At 37.0% G+C, this 11724-nt stretch overlaps 2 protein-coding genes across 2 annotated transcripts in view; one reads left to right on the top strand and one right to left on the bottom strand.

Annotated features, from left to right (window-relative positions):
- The window catches only part of tdrd6a (tudor domain containing 6a), a 44039-nt gene extending 37878 nt beyond the window's left edge, over positions 1 to 6161 (top strand). Inside the window, exons 4-5 of the mRNA XM_014002830.1 lie at positions 5201 to 5255; positions 5654 to 6161. Of these exons, the coding sequence (XP_013858284.1) occupies positions 5201 to 5255; positions 5654 to 5742 (144 nt within the window). The 3' untranslated portion in view covers positions 5743 to 6161. The remainder of the gene's footprint in view (positions 1 to 5200; positions 5256 to 5653) is intronic.
- Positions 6162 to 8659: 2498 nt separating this feature from the next.
- pla2g7 (phospholipase A2, group VII (platelet-activating factor acetylhydrolase, plasma)) overlaps positions 8660 to 11724 on the bottom strand; it is a gene marked incomplete at its 5' end in the record, with an annotated part of 45396 nt that continues 42331 nt past the window's right edge. The window contains 3 exon segments of the mRNA XM_014002831.1: positions 8660 to 10733; positions 10810 to 10958; positions 11048 to 11218. Coding sequence (XP_013858285.1) covers positions 10633 to 10733; positions 10810 to 10958; positions 11048 to 11218 — 421 coding nt within the window.

Consider the following 11724-nt stretch of genomic DNA (forward strand, 5'->3'; position numbering starts at 1 on the left):
ATAAACATCTTAAACATTTCATGGTTAAATTTTTTTTAGACACATGCCCCCTCAGATGGACAACCATGGATCTTTGGCCTTGGATAAACCAGAATGATGAACAGAGAATAATAATATCAGAAGTATTACTGATATTTATTAAAAGGTTGTGCAGATTTTTAATAACACAAAAAAGTCTGCAATTTCATCATTAGCTGAATCTTATTATCTTATATTATTTCACTTAAATATCTAATATGTCTAGTTTTATCCTCCTGAGACCCAGAAGAACCTATTTCAGATACTTGGAATGTAACTGGTGAAGTCGATTAAATGCAAAACCGGCCTGCCATACATGTGAGCTTCCTCGTTCTGCTCAAACGATCTGCAGCGCTCAGACCCCGACTGTTAAATTAACAAGATGGACGAGCGAGCAACCGTCCACGTCTTGTTTTCATCTCCAGCTAACAAGAAAGAACTTTTTCAGACTCTGATCTGGGTTTAAAAAAAACTACGGTTGTTTCGCTATGCRTGTGCGCACGCGTGTGTGTGTATACAGACTTTTGCTTCATGGTGGGTACAATTATTGACCATTTCCCTGGTACACACAGCCTGGTGAGGGGAATTTGGTCAGGTGTGTAGTCTACCTTGGATGTTAAGTTTGGTTATAGAATTGTCAGGGAAATGAATGGAAGCCAATGCAAAGTCCCCATGAGGATAGAACAACAAACGTGTGTGCGCGGGAGGTGTGGAGCAGAGCGCAGTGTTATTAGGAGAGATGAGACTGTCGGCGGGCGACCGCTCCTCCTCCCCCTTAAACGATTGGTCGCACCAGTGGACCACCACCTGACATTTTTTTAGTCGTACTATTAGGAAATTAGGTTGCATTTGCGACCAAATTGGTTGCACTCTAGAGCCCTGCTATTTAAGTGAAAATGTTTGACCTATGAGCAGAAAGAAGTTTATGAATGTTGGGTAACCTAGATTTTATTAGCAGCATTTTTGCTGCTTTACTCCCTTAGCCTTAAATACTCTATTTCAAAGAAGAGAACGAGGAAGTTTTATTCATGCAGATCCTGTCAACCTGGCTGACTGAGAACAATTATATATAATAAACTTTGTCTACAGAGCAATATTAAATACATTAAATTAAAATTACATTTTTCTAGAGATTCTTTTGGACAACCAAAATGTTTTGCGGACAACCAGGTTTCGTCGATGGACAACCTGAAAAATATCCTTATGTCTACCCCTGGCCAATCAGTTGCACCTTAAAATACCAAGGACAAAGCGACCCCTCAGAGGGGATCGAGCATTTACAGTTGCTGCTCCGAAGCTCTGGAATGAGCTAGCCCTACACGTCAGGCAGGCCTCCTCATTGCCTGTTTTTAAAACTAATCTTAAAACTTATTTTTATTCACTGGCTTTTAACACAGTTTGAGATCTTGGTCTGTTTCAGCAGTTTGTTTATTTTTATTTTTTGCTTGATTTTAGTGTTTTTAGTGTTGATCAGTTTTATTGTTTTTGGCCCCTCATTTACAGCACTTTGTGTCAGTGGCCACTGTTTTAAAGCGCTTTATAAATAAAGTTGATTTTTTTTGTTCTCAATTTCAAGAAGCATGAGTACAGGTAATTATTTTTTACACGCATTTCTCAACCCATTTGCCATCCATGGTTTGTCAACAGTATTTATCTTTGTATATATATTTTTTGCAGAATTCTATTTTCAGAGATTTTAAAATATTCATAAAGCCATCATATGCTCTGTTTACATCATCAACATAAACATTCTTCCAGTTTTTTTAATCATTTAATTTATCCAAAGCTTTTGTTGATGTGTTTATTTTTTTTCTTTGTTGTATGTACATTTGTATTGCATTGATCATTTTTATAAATTGTGAAAACTTATTAATGATCAATTGTCAAAATGCCACCTATCACTTCTCCATTTGTTATATTTGTAAAAATGTTAATTATAGCACTATGAGTTGTGATTCTTGTAGGTTTCGATATCAATGGATAAAGATTTAAACTATACATAGTAAAGTGCTGTGTGAATGGGTAAATGAGGACACTCATTGTAGTGTAAAGTGGGTATCCTGATTTGGTAATTTAAGCAGATCAGGATAGGTCAAATTACAAAAGTGTTTGAAATCAGTGTTAGGCTAATCAAATGTTCCAATTTTAGCTGCAGAAACTTTCAAAATCCATTTCTACTGAAGTAATTATGCTTCTTTTAATAGTCTTTTACTGTATTGATAGAGGGCAAGAGCAAGGCTGCAGCACAACTATATGTGTGTTTTTGTGACATTTTCTGAAGATTTTCTGGTATAAACATTTATCTTGTTAGGACCAGTTATTCTTTTGGGGTCCTAATGTAGCAGAACATTGATAGTTTAAGGCAGTGGTTCCCAAACTTTTTATCTTCTGACCTACAAAATATTCATGGCAAAAACTTGTGACCCCAAATATTACTGGTCTGAGTACACGAACTTCGTTAATAATCCTAAAAACATTTATTTATACTTATTTTGTGATTTTGTAATAATTATAGGGAAAATATTACATGAGAAATTATTTTATTACCTTTTAAATTCATTTCTGGAGATTATCCAAGGTGCTTCATGACCCATAATTGGGTCCCAAGCCCAACTTTGGGAACCAAAGTGCAGTGGTTCCCAAACTTTTCAGCTTTTGACCCACAAAATAACAGTAGCAGAGACCTGTGCCCCCAACTATTTTTGGATGATAAACATTTGTATCAGGTCAACAAAACATGGGAATAGTAACAATATTTTTATACTACATTTATCCATTTTAAATACACTAACCTCACTCCTTTGTAACAACTAAGGCAAAAATGTCATTAATTCAGAAAATCTTTTCAGGACCCCACCTTGATGTTTCAGGACCCCACTTTGGGTCCCGACCCCAACTTTGGGAAACACTGGTTTAAGGGTTAGGTTTAGGACAGGTAATGATTAGGCAAGGATAGAAAAACAAACGTGTGTGTGTGTGTGTTCAGTTTGCTAATAAACTAAATTCTAAAGAAGAAATCAAACATTTTAAAAACTCTAAATGTAAATATTCACTTAAACACAAAAACTTGTTTAAACAAAGAAACACAAGGTCCCCCTCCTCAGCAGAAACTGGTGGTGCAGTCCAATTATCCACCTGTCAAGCCCTGACCACCATCTGTTGTTTGGTAACTCCCAGAGACCACAGCAGGTATACCAGTAAAAGAAACAAGAATTAGTCAACAGCACAACCAAAATAAACAATGAGTTGATAAAAATACATAAGTAAACTATAAGTGCGTGCTTACAAATAGAACAAATGTATTTAAAATCAACAAATGACATTCTATTGCAAATTAAATTTAATGTTTGAATGAATAAATGAAATGAATGTGCATGAGTTACCGACTTCAATGGAGTGTGGCCATGCATTTGGCCATCACAGGAACCAATCACAGTCGTAGCTCACATCTAGGATAGATTAGGAATTACATCATCTTCATTAACGGTCATGAGCTGAGCTCCACCTTCATTTCAAACAGAACCCTGGAGACAGTTGAGAGTAGAGGAACCAGCCATGACCATATCTCAGCTCCATGTTTGAGATTTTTGGACTGAAAAATAGTTTGTATCAGTTTAAATGTCTTCTGTGTTCCCTGCAGATAAACTACATTTCTGCATTTAAGCACTCACCACTCACTTTATTGCATTTTTATGCTGAAGTCTTTACAGGTGTAGAATTTGTACCGCAGTGGTTCTACATGTCAATACATCAGGTGGTTTCTGAGAGTGACAAGRTTCTTTAAATGCACTCTGAGAACAATACAGCAATTTAGAAAATGTTATTTGTATGTTTGAATACTTGAGTACTTTTAAATGCAAGTACTTTAAAATACTTAAGTATTTTCAAAAGTAAGTACTTCAGTACTTTAACTTGAGTAGATTTTTGACAGAGTAACTTTTACTTGTAGTTAAGTAGATTTGACCCTGAGTATCAAAACTTTTACTCAAGAACTAGAGTTGAGTACTTTGTCCACCACTGAATAATATATATATATTCAATGAAATTAAAGCAAACAGCAGAAAAGTTGTTAAAGTCCTCTCTTCCATCAGAATGTTGTTGGTTTTGATAGTGAAGGTAAAAGTATAAAATTATTGATAGTTGGCTGGAATCTTTGTGTAAAAAGGCAAAACTGGACACTTTGTAGGTTCAAGAGAAAATTAAAGTGATCCAACATTTTCTTGTAAACAGTGGTGGGCACAGTTCCCATAAAACAATAAAGCTCTAATAGGGGAACTAATTTCTTGATTAGTGCTTTAGGGCTTTTGTTATTTCTTAAATTCATTAGTGGTTTAGCACTTGCTAAATTTAGAAACACTAACTGAGGTCTTTAGATGTTATTAACATTATTGTTCACAGTTGAGGGTGAAAGCTGTCACACATTTTGTTCATGTGTGTGTCACTTATGTACAAGGTCACGGGCCAAATGTGGCCTGCGGGTGACTCCCATTTGGCCCGCCAAGGGCACTAAGTTACAATATTCTGCACACAGAATTGACTGAAGAATGTTTCATCTGTCAACTTGATTATATTAGTGCTTTAGAATTAGCTTTTGCTAAAATTTTCAGTGGGTTAGTGCTTTAGAATTAGGGGACCTAAATATTTGAGCTAGTGCTTTTAGGGCTAGTGCAACTAATATTTAGATTAGTGCTGCCCACCACTGCTTGTAACATTAGACTTGATACTTCAAAGACCTCCTCAATCCCACCAGCAACATCTTCCCTTGATGAAGCAGAACCTGGGGACCCTGGGCAGGACTCTTGTTTTTAAATTGAAAATCATTGAAATACTGGATTCACAATGAGATTGAGATGAGATTTTAGCAATTATTTTTAGAAGAAATATGTTTGCCACAAACTCAAATGCCTGGCATCGCTTCAGTCTGATTTTCAGACTGAAGAATGAGGTTCAAGTGATTTCTACGAGGGATCAAATAATAAAAAAAAAATCTAAACTTCTTTTCACTGTTTTCTTGAGAAAATAAATTTGCCATTATTTTGTACTTGTAGAAAACCAATTTTAATATTTGTTAAATAGAATCCTCACACAATTCCAGAGGTCTCTGGGTGCTCTCTCAATTGTTTGTAGAATTGCTGGAGTAATTCTCACTTCTAGTTTTTGATTTACAAATTATATTTTTCAGGATCTTGACGAAAGCTTGCTCACAGAGCAAACCTCCTCTGCAAAGGACAGTTTTGGTAAGTTTTGTTCTCAGTCTCTAAGGCTTCCTGGTGTTAGATGAGAAGGAAAATAACTTAATCTATTTTTGGAGGAACATTACAAAAAGGGGGGAAAAAAGCTGCATCAGTCTGAYGGTCAAAAAAAAGGTCAGGATTCAATATTGATCCTGTTTGTTCTCCATTTTACTGAAATGGAAAAAATGAAAAGGCAAGTGGTTCATGAGATTTTTTTTTTCTGCTAAACACTCATTCACATTCAACAGCAGCCGATAAACATCAGTTTGTAGACCTTAAAGCGTGACGAATAATTAAATTAAAATAGTTGCTATGAACTTGTCAATCTTAATCTCTGTGCTTTTTCCCCCAAAGATTTTATGTAAAATGCTTAAGCTAATAATGTTTCCTCACCTTTTCAGAGGCTCAGCTTTCTAAAATAACTCACCTCTCTCTGGTGATCAGAGATGCTTCGGATGTCCTGATCGCTAAGCAGCAGGCAGAGGAGTGACTGCCTCTTTCTTTGTGCATAAACTTCAATTTGAAGTTCATTGATTACATTTGTTTTACCAACTAGTCTCTACTGCTCAGTGCAGATAAGTTTGCTTTGTTGTGTGTGTTGTATGCACTCAGTTCTTGTGCTCATTTATTTTAATTTGACAAGTTGTTCGTTTTGACMTAATGTCTACTTTTATTCATCTGGTTACAAATGCCTCTACTCAGAGYTGCTCAAACATGTCATTATTGTTTGTTTTGTTGTTTGAAGTAGAACAAATCTGTTATAAGAAGCTGCCACACATCTTGTTCTGTTAGGCATTTAAAATATTTTAGTTTGAATGGTATGCAAAAAAAAAAACCCTGTATTTGCTTTATGTGCTTGTTCTGAAGATATTTGTGTTGGTCCAATAAGAATTCAAGGTTCATGTTAAAGAGTTTGTTTCCTGTCATTCTTCAAAGCAGTAAAAAAAAAAGCAAATTGTGTTTGGTGTTGCTTTTTCCATTTAGGGAGTTAAGTTGCAGAAGTATTTACCAAAGATTATCAGTTGCCCTTATCTGCCCACCTTCCCCTGATTTTTAGGAGGTGCCCCTGTCTTTGAAGGACACTTACAAACCCACTTCTTTAAGCAATGCCATTTCTTTTCTGAAGCCCAGCTCTGTGTATCTTATAGTKGTCCTCTGGTACTAAAGAGGATTAGTGCCACTGAAAATAAAAATTCTGAGTTAAACTCCAAATTTTTTATTTTCCCAGTGGCCCTAAGCCTCTTTTGTACTCTGGATAGATAAAGTGGCTAAGAAAATTATTCAGTCCCTTGAATGGTTTAGACATATACAGTGGGGAGAACAAGTATTTGATACACTGTTGATTTTTCAGGTTTTCCCACTTGCAAAGCTTGTAGAAGACTGTAATTTTTATCATAGGTACTCTTCAACTGTGAGTGATGGAATCTAAAACAAAAATCCAGAAAAATACAACGTATGATTTTTAAATAATTAATTTCCATTTTATTGTGTGAAATAAGTATTTGATCATCTRTCAACCAGTAAGAATTTTGTCTCTCACAGACATGTTAGTTCTTCTTTAAGATGCCCTCCTGTTCTCCACTCATTACCTGTATTAACTGCACCTGTTTGAACTCGTTACCTGTATAAAAGACACCTGTCCACACACTCAATCAATCAGACTCCAGCATCTCCACAATGCCCAAGACCAGAGAGCTGTGTAAGGACAAAAGGGATAAAATTGTAGACCTGCACAAGGCTGGGATGGGCTACAGGACAATAGGCAAGCAGCTTGGTGAGAAGGCAACAACAGTTGGTGCAATTATTAGAAAATGGAAGAAATACAAAATAAGGGAAAATCTCCCTCGGTCTGGGGCGCCATGCAAGATCTCACCTCGTGGAGCATCATTGATCTTGAGGAAGGTGAGGAATGAGCCCAGAACTACACGGCAGGACCTGGTCAATGACCTGAATAGAGCTGGGACCACAGTCTCAAAGAAAACAATCAGTAACACTCTACGCCGTCAAGGATTAAAATCCTGCAGAGCACGCAAGGTGCCCTTCCTCAAGCCAACGCATGTCAAAGCCCGTCTGATGTTTGCAAATGACCATCTGAATGATCCAGAGGAGGAATGGGAGAAGGTCATGTGGTCTGATGAGACAAAAATAGAACTTTTTGGTTTAAACTCCACTCGTCATGTTTGGAGGAAGAAGAATGATGAGTACAACCCCAAGAACACCATCCCTACCGTGAAGCATGGCGGTGGAAACATAGTCTTTGGGGATGCTTTTCTGCAAAGGGGACAGGACGACTGCACCATATTGTGGGAAGGATGGATGGGGCCATGTATCGTGAGATTTTGGCCAACAACCTCCTTCCCTCAGTAAGAGCACTGAAGATGGGTCGTGGCTGGGTCTTCCAGCATAACGACCCAAAACACACAGCCAGGGCAACTAAAGAGTGGCTCCGTAGGAAACATCTTAAGGTCCTGGAGTGGCCTAGCCAGTCTCCAGACCTGAATCCAATAGAAAATCTTTGGAGGAGCTTAAAGTCCGTKTGGCCCGGCGACAGCCCCGAAACCTGAAGGCTCTGGAGGAGATCTGTATGGAGGAGTGGGCCAAAATCCCTGCTGCAGTGTGTGCAAACCTGGTCAAGAACTACAGGAAACGTCTGATCTCTGTAAYTGCAAACAAAGGTTTCTGTACCAAATATTAAGTTTTATTTTTCTGGTGTATCAAATACTTATTTCACACAATAAAATGGAGATTAATTATTTAAAAATCATACATTGTATTTTTCTGGATTTTTGTTTTAGATTCCATCACTCACAGTTGAAGAGTACCTATGATAAAAATTACAGTCTTCTACAAGCTTTGCAAGTGGGAAAACCTGAAAAATCAACAGTGTATCAAATACTTGATCTCCCCATTGTAGCTATCAAATCAGTCAAGATCTCTAGAAAGTGATCTTCCAGACCAAAAAATCTCTTAAATGGCAAAGTGAAATGATATTTCTATAAAGTATAAGAAATTTAAAAAAAATGCAAGTGATTGCACAAGTTTTCACTTGCTTTAAAGTGAGAAAAGTTTATTGAAAAGTACAAATTGAGATGGGAATGTTAAAGGATTCCAAAGATCCTAAACATTTCCAGTTCTGTTAAGATCATCAAGAAATGAAAAGAATGAGATGACTCATTCCTCACATTTCTTGATGATTTGATCGTCGTGAAGATCTCAGATGTGCAATTCTACCAAGAACGTAAACTGAGTGACTGTGCAAGAAGGAAAATAGATTATCAAGGCACCAGAGTCCACTCTGAAAGCTCCAGCAAGCAATGCCCACTGATGTACTGTACATGTGACATTGAAAGGTGTATCAAACAATAGGCATACTGGTTTTCAGATGTCCCTTTTAGTTTTCACAGGAATTTTAAAAATATTCTTTATTGCACCTATGATAGTAAATTCTTATTCAACTTGTAAATGGTTGATCCCAAAATTTCTTCTGAGCACAACTAGAGATACCACAGTTTGAGAACCATGGCAACAATATACCAGAGGATACTTAAATCAGTTTCACTTTATACACCTCAACAAAAAAAAAAAAAAAAACTATACTTCTTAACGCACACACCACACTGAAAAGTAGCTTCAAGATCTGTCAGATTTTTAAAGTTGGAATGCCAGATGAAATTTATCCCAGGTTTATTGAATTTTTATTATGGAAAGATGCAGACCTTTTATGTTTATAAACATTGGACCTGGCAAAAAAATTCGATTTGGCAAAAAAAAAAAAAAAAAAGCAACGTACAGGTTTATGGCACAAACAGCTTTATAGTATTTTATAATGCCTGACACAGTCCTGTTAAGGCCCTGTCACTATGTTTTAGACTCAAGTTCACACCGCAGGCAAATGCGACCTCAAATCCAATTTCTTTTTTTCTTTTATTTATTTTTTGCCCCATGCAACCCATATCTGATTTTTTTTTTCAATTTTTTTATGACAGCCTGAATGTGACAAATCTGATTTAAAGTTTTTTTTCCTCTTCAAATCCGACCCAGGCTTTTTCAGTATGGTGTACTGACTCCGATACATTTCTGATATTTTTCAAAGTGACTGCAGTTTGAACACGTCTCATTACATCCGACTGTCATAAGTGAAGTKGGGTGAAAGTTCGATAAAGACACTAACCTTGAGTCACGCTGTTTAAATCTGTAGCTCCACATGTCTCCAGCTACAAAACAGAAGACCAGTTGCCCCTTTTTCCTTTTCATTTTTCATATCCTGGTCGACCGGGAATTCACAGAAACAAATGATAATAATGTCCAAATTTGGTCACGAACTGTATCGATCCTAAGGTTTGATGCTTTACTTTCAGCACATCGTTCCAAAAGTAGTGCTTCACCGGAGCGTACAGTCAGAGGCAGGTTCGGATATAAACACTGATCTAAACATGTCAGATAATTATTAAATCAGCTCTGAATGAATATCGACGTCAGAATCGATATGCTACAAGTAGCATGTCTAGATAATTTTGTAAACAAATGGCGAGCTGAATGTGATGTCATATCTTTTCTGTGCATGCATGTCACATCATTGCCATGGAGCATTGACACTGGAGTCTGATGGGAAAAAAAATGTAATGTGAATGCCACAAAATCGGACCCACCCCCCCAAAAAAAAATCTGAATTAAGCATTAAAACCTGCAGTGTGCATGTAGCCTTAGACAACTTGTGAAAATTTTACAAACGATGGAAAAAGATGGAATTAAAAAAATCAACTGGAAGCCTCTTTTAGGCATGTACTTAATGCTAACAAATTGATTAAATACATAACTTATTAGTAATTTTGACATTTTTAAAATAAAGTCATACGTTGGCATATTGTCTAAAACATTATAGTAGGACAGGGTCTTTTAAATCAGAATAGATGCTTTCTATTAATCTATATTTATCTTGGCCAGGCTCCTAATTATAAAACAAGTCTTAACTTATCTTACCCTTTCATTGCTCACTGRTAAGATTATTAAAATATGACAATCACGCAGCAATCGGAGAGTAGCTTGTTTCTGGTGGGGAATGATCTAAAAGCTTAGATTTGTCTAAAATATACACAAATTTAATACAATGATTCTTTAAGTAACTGCTTTTAAAACAGATTTTACCAAAAGGCAAAGTAAATGTTCAACTGCCTGACTGTAACATTTAGGTCTTGCAATACAAGCAGCACTACACTTGGTGCTTTATTTTTTCTGCCGATGAGGTAGAGTGGATTTTGTCCTCATTGTTACTCCCAAAATAGTTATCTCAGTACATTTCAAAGCGAATGCCAAGCCCACACAGCTTGGCTTTTTTTTGACCGCTGCAGAGATTCCTGAGTATTTGAGGCACTGCAGCAGTTTAGATGGCAGACTGAAGTACAATTATATTAGTTCCTTGAATGAGGTTGTCATCCTGCCCGTCAATCAGGGGGTCCCACTGATTGAAGTTCTTCTCCAGACCTGCAAAACCCAGGAGAATCTTTCAAAATGTGCGGCTTTAACCCGTCTCTGATTGACCTAGTCTGGACTTTCTTACCAAGGTGGCGTTGCAAAAAAGCTAAGGTTGCTTTGTTGGAGAGGTCCATGGCAAGCTTTGGGTCAATCTCTCCTTTCAGTTTCATCAGCTTTCCAATCCAGTTGCTTGTCAAGAAGGTAAAGTCTGGAAAGCTCTGATGGACCGTACCTCTGGAAGAATGAAGACAAAATGTTTTGGATTATTTTAGGTCATCAAAATTGCACAAAATGTTTCACAACAATCATCATCTTCATTGTACCTGATGGTGATCATTTTCCTCTGCACAACCGCAGATTCCAACTTCTTCATGCGACTGATGTTTCCAGCCCATTGGAACTTCTCAGAGTTAATAAAGAAAATCGGCTGTTTGACTTGAGGAAAGATGTTGTCATCTAAAGGGAACATCCAGGCGTCTAGCGCTACCCCACACCTGATCAGAGAAAATTACTTTGTTAAATAGATAAATTAATACTCACGGATGCTCCTCAATAATACAAATACTGTCTCAATGGGGACCTCCACTCAGGCTGTTTTTTTTTTTAACACTGGTCACGTGACTACTCAACACTGGTGTGCTACAAACTTTTGTACACAACTCCATTAATTTCAACCACAGTGCGCAGGTTTAGCTGTATTTAAATTTAAATAAATTAGGAAAAACTGCATCAAACTCCTCCAGGAGAACCACAAAACATTGGGCCTCATGCAAGAACATGTTCGTATTCTTATCCTAAATTTCTCTTACTTTTGTTCGTACGAAGGGTTCGTATGAACATGTCAAGTCAGATTCAACAAACTCTTCTGTCTTCAGGAAAAGTGTGTAAATGAGCTACGTAAATTCCAGCTGCAAGTGCACGCGAGAGGAGATTAACATAATTACCACCCCAAAAACACCATATAAGGCAATGTTTCCTGCCTCGGATAACAGGAAGTGTC

This window comes from Austrofundulus limnaeus, unplaced genomic scaffold, assembly GCF_001266775.1.
Source record: "Austrofundulus limnaeus strain Quisiro unplaced genomic scaffold, Austrofundulus_limnaeus-1.0 Scaffold15, whole genome shotgun sequence".
NCBI lineage: Eukaryota > Metazoa > Chordata > Actinopteri > Cyprinodontiformes > Rivulidae > Austrofundulus > Austrofundulus limnaeus.